Source organism: Clupea harengus, chromosome 1, assembly GCF_900700415.2.
Source record: "Clupea harengus chromosome 1, Ch_v2.0.2, whole genome shotgun sequence".
In the NCBI taxonomy this organism is placed as follows: Eukaryota; Metazoa; Chordata; class Actinopteri; order Clupeiformes; family Clupeidae; genus Clupea; species Clupea harengus.
In genome coordinates, this window is record NC_045152.1 from 5106859 (window position 1) to 5111858 (window position 5000).

The window sequence follows — 5000 nt, forward strand, 5'->3', positions numbered from 1 at the left end:
AAAATCTTTAAATCTGACCTCCTCTCATATTCTGTCAAAATGAAGAGACACATACACTATATTTTTACACTATATATTTATATATATATATATATATATATATATATATACTGCATAATCATAGAACATTTTTCCATCTTCCACATTCCACATTCTCTCTCCATCCCTTTTGTTTCTCTTTCCTGGAGTTGGATTCCACTCTAAATCTGTGGGGGAGCACCATACACCTCCCCCAGCCAACATCTCCTCAGGCCCCACTTGACCTTCATTTAAAAGAGCAGCCTAAAGTGCTCTTGAGCCAAAATGGAGTGCCGACTGTTCAGTCGCAGAAACAGATACAGTAAGCTTACAGGGGGCACTAGTCACTAGCCACCCACTAGTCCCCATCCTGGCTCTGAGCCCTAAGCTTGCTGCTGGGTGCAGGGATTACTCTGATAATCACATCACTTAGGAGGAGGTGGAATGGGGCAAAAATAGTGCACCTGTGCTAAATATAGTGGGTGGGGTGTTACCGGGGAAATGTTACGCAACGTCAGGGGACACGTCATTCTATCCTCTCACTGTTACATCATCAACACACAGGCCTCAGGTAAGACTCGGCCTATCTCGTCTGTCACTGTCACGCCTTTAGTGTGTGTGAGTGTGTGTGTGTGTGTGCGTGCGTGCGTGCGTGTGTGTGTGTACGTGTCACCCTCTCTCCTCTCTTATCAGTCACAGGGATGCTAACCCAACAATCCCCACAGGCCTTGTAAACACTGCAGTGAACACACACAGAACCCCCACACCCTGTCTAATACACAACCCTCATAAACACTCCTCTGGCTAGCTATTACGCTCCGGGAATAATGATGAGAAATATCAGGAGGGATCATGAGCACTCGTCTCTGCATCCCTGGGCCCGTGATGAATTGCTCACGCTCCTGACTTAGACAGTGCTGTATTAAGCTTGCAATTATAGCCAACCAAATTACCAGGAGTGTTCAACAATGGGGCTATGAATTCACCACATATGCACATAACACATTATGCCTATGTAGGCTAATGCTAATTCGCGTGGATTTTATTTTCTCCTTTGAAGAGAAGATGGTAGCTGTCTTCCTCTTATCCGCCAGAGGTTTGGATGAAGCCGTGGGGTTGTGGTGCTTCCCATGAGTAGACTTCAGCTCGGCCGTTAAGATTTGAGTGCCACTCGAGCTGCTTAGCGCAGGAGGACCCGCGGATTTAGGGGGGTATCCCCCTCCCCCCCACTACGCCTCTTCATCACACACATGGCTTACTGTAGTGTTGGTTCAGTCCAAACATGGCAACACGAGCACGGAGCGCCAGTGTAGAGCCCTAACTAAAGCCATTAGGAGATCCTGCAGCATGTTTCAAATCTGCCAGGAGGACGGGAAATCAGGAGAGATTCCTCGAGAATGTGAGATGGTATTATAAAACACATACACACAAACACACACACACAAACACACACAGCCTCATGACAAGCGAAAACAGCTTCTACTTTGGTTTAAACTACGATACTGTGGTAACCATGGAAACAGATCCAAATGAAGCCCTTCCACTATTAAGAATGCTGTGTGTGTGTGTGTGTGTGTGTGTGTGTGTGTGTGTGTGTGTGTTTGATGAAGGAAAAAGTGAGGCAAGTTATAAATCCTGCTCTGAATCGAGGCCCATCTACATAAACACACACACACACACACACTACTTAAGTATACACAGCTCCCTGTCCTGTAACATTTACAAAGACACCCCTCACTCACACACACACACACACACACACACACACCACACACACCCCTCACCCACACGCACACACACACACACACACACGCACACACACACCACACACACACACACACACACCACACACACCCCTCACCCACACACACACACACACACACACACACTCACACACCCCTCACCCACACACACACACACACACACTCACACACCCCTCACCCACTCACACATCCCCTCACCCACACACACACACACACACACTCACACACCCCTCACCCACTCACACACACACACACCCCTCACCCACACACTTTTTTAATCGTTCATTTACCATCCTGTCTCCTCACAGCCCCTTTCCAAGTAATAATGCTTATCTGCACAGCAGGAGACATAGAACCAGTCTGAAGACAACACACACACACACACACACACACACACACACACACACACACACACACACACACACACACACACACACACACACAAACCACACACACACACCACACACACACACACACAATCTCAGGGAGAGGGTCAAGCTGAAATATAAAGGATGTCAAAAGCACTACTGCAACTGCTGATAAATTGGAGCCCAGATAGAGCTGGAGCTTATGGTGACTCAGACCCAGATGGGAAAACCTGGGCAATCAAGTTGAGTGAGGTCTGTGAGGTCTTGCATATTTATGTCCATATTTATGCCCATATTTATGCCCATATTTATGTCAACATTCCTACATGTCTGAGAGTTCTTCGTAATGGACATTTTGACAGTCGCAATGTTTTTGTTTTTGATATATTCGGTCACTAAACCATTATGAGGTCTTTAATGTCATGCGCCACCAAACATACATATTAGACACACATATTACAGCACTGAATGTGTGTCAGTGGAGGTCTTCAATAACATATTCAGAATAATATGTAACATATTCAGAATAATGTATTCATACTCTCAGAATAATACCTAAATCCTCCCTCACATCATCTACACTTGCAGCCAAAAGCCCCTCAGTAAGTAGCTAGGTGTGACAGCTCCCTGCACTGACCTGTTGGCCTTCAGGTTCTTGAGTCGCGCCTCCAGGTCATTCAGCAGGTTGACCTTCTTGCAGCACTGGGTGCAGTAGACATCCAGCAGCTCGCTGTTGTACAGGTGCCGGATCTTCTGAGGAGTCTGACCCTCACTGAGGAGCGCAGGCGTCAAGAGAGAACACACAGTCAGAACACCGTCAGAACACACAGGCAGAACACACAGTCAGAACACAGGCAGAACACACAGTCAGAACACACCGGCAGAACACACAGGCAGAACACACAGGCAGAACACACCATCAGAACACACCGTCAGAACACACCATCAGAACATACAGTCAGAACACACAGTCAGAACACACCGTCAGAACACACAGGCAGAACACACCGTTAGAACACACAGGCAGAACACACCGTTAGAACACACAGGCAGAACAAACACAAAACACACCATCAGAACCGTGTGTGTAAACACATTAGAGAAAACAGACACCTGGAGGGTAGCGAGGAGCCGAGGTCGGAGAAGCCGTTGGTGCGTGTCTCGTCGTCAGGGCAGGGGCTGCTGGGAGTGAAGTCCACATCCTCGCCCTCGCCGTAGTCCTCAAACTGCTCCTCGTTGGAGATGACGGACGCAGAAGCTGAGGGGATCAGCTGACCGGAGCTGAAAGGCCAATAGACAGATGATGATACATGGGGTAACTGATCGAGCAATGTTGCCAGGCGATCACATGGTCAGCTCCTAATGTTCTGATTGGATATTCACCACAAGTTGCCTGCTGATGATTTAAGTTCTCCAGATAAAAATGTGTTGTTGTTGACCAAACAACATCGGTCCGTAACACTGTATATCGTCACCTTTAGCATGGAGGCCAGGTGGCTCTACAACGGAAAATCTGAGCTGGCAACTGAAGAGCTATTGGTTGAAATCCCATGGCAGCCAATGAGAAGTGAGTGAGCTAGTGATGGCATTATTAACCATGTGCTAACCCTACCACATTGCCATTGGTGATCTTGTACTGTTTAACGTGAAGTCTGTGTGTAGATATGAAATCTGTTCCTAAATGCTGGATAATCAGGTGTGGTAGTAGTTGAAACTGATGAGACATTCAGGGATGCTTAAGTCAACAAAGCAAATATTCAACAAACTTTCCTGACATCTGTCAGCTAAGCCCAGCTTCCTGTCAACAGCCAACCAACCTTGAGCATTACCTGATACTAATCCTGACCCCAAATCTAAGATTATTTGCATTCCTCAGTTATCTGTATGATGATTTATAAAATATTTCTGTAGGCCATCCAAATGAAGTTGCAGAATAAGCACATACTTCAAGCACATACTTCACAACGCAATATATTAACTGTAGGGGACCAATATGAGGAGATATACTTCATTTTCACCCTCTTGCAGAAACACTTTTTGTAATTGGGAACTGAATCTGAATATCTGCATACTGAGGCAATCTCACATCAGTGCATGAAGACACACACATACAGCTGCAGCTGACCTGAGGTGTGGGGAGACATTTTGTCTTATTTCACTGGATCCGCACACGCAGGAAGATGTTATCTATAATGGTTTACGTCTCAGTTGGTCGCTAAAACAAACAGGAAATATTCTTGGCTATAACGACTCAGAATGTAAACACATTTCAGCGTAATTAGCCTAGCCCAGCACCGCCAGTAAGTCTGTCTTTACAGCTCCTCGTGGTGTGAGGGAAAGAGCCAAGACTGTAGAACATTTACATTTAGTCATTTAGCAGACGCTTTTGTCCAAAGCGACGTACAAGGGAGAGAACAGTCAAGCTAAGGGCAATAAAAACCTGGTGTAACAATAAGCTCAATACAGCACTGAAACAGTGGAGTCAGCAGCCGGGTAGAGCCGACAGTGGAGATGATTCGGCCCAGGGCTGGCCCAGGTCCGTTCACCTGCTATCTCCATGGCCACACCATTCAGCACTACACTAAACTAGTCCCTGGGCCTCTTATTATGGGATGATTTGCCAGAGATTTTTCCTTGCTACAGCTGTGTTATTTTTCCATTAAAACATTAAAATTGTTAGCAACAGAACTATGGGACTAACTGAAGAACCAATGGAAACAGATGTAAAAAAAAGAATACATCTCAAAACCAGAATATGTTCATTTCAGACTGACTTGTTTCCCGGCAGGAAGAGCCCCCCTAGCCCTTCATCCTTGTCGTCGTGGCGACCACCGTCTGAGGATTCCGAGCC

At 46.3% G+C, this 5000-nt stretch overlaps 1 protein-coding gene across 2 annotated transcripts in view; it reads right to left on the reverse strand.

Annotated features, from left to right (window-relative positions):
- rab11fip4a (RAB11 family interacting protein 4 (class II) a) overlaps window positions 1–5000 on the reverse strand; it is a 64323-nt gene that overhangs the window by 10086 nt on the left and 49237 nt on the right. For both annotated transcript variants that reach the window (XM_012827165.3, XM_031565263.2), the window contains 3 exons: window positions 4924–5000; window positions 3263–3430; window positions 2787–2921 (listed from right to left, as the gene is read on the reverse strand). The exon at window positions 4924–5000 is cut by the window's right edge and continues 141 nt beyond it. In XM_012827165.3, the coding sequence (XP_012682619.1) occupies window positions 2787–2921; window positions 3263–3430; window positions 4924–5000 (380 nt within the window). The remainder of the gene's footprint in view (window positions 1–2786; window positions 2922–3262; window positions 3431–4923) is intronic.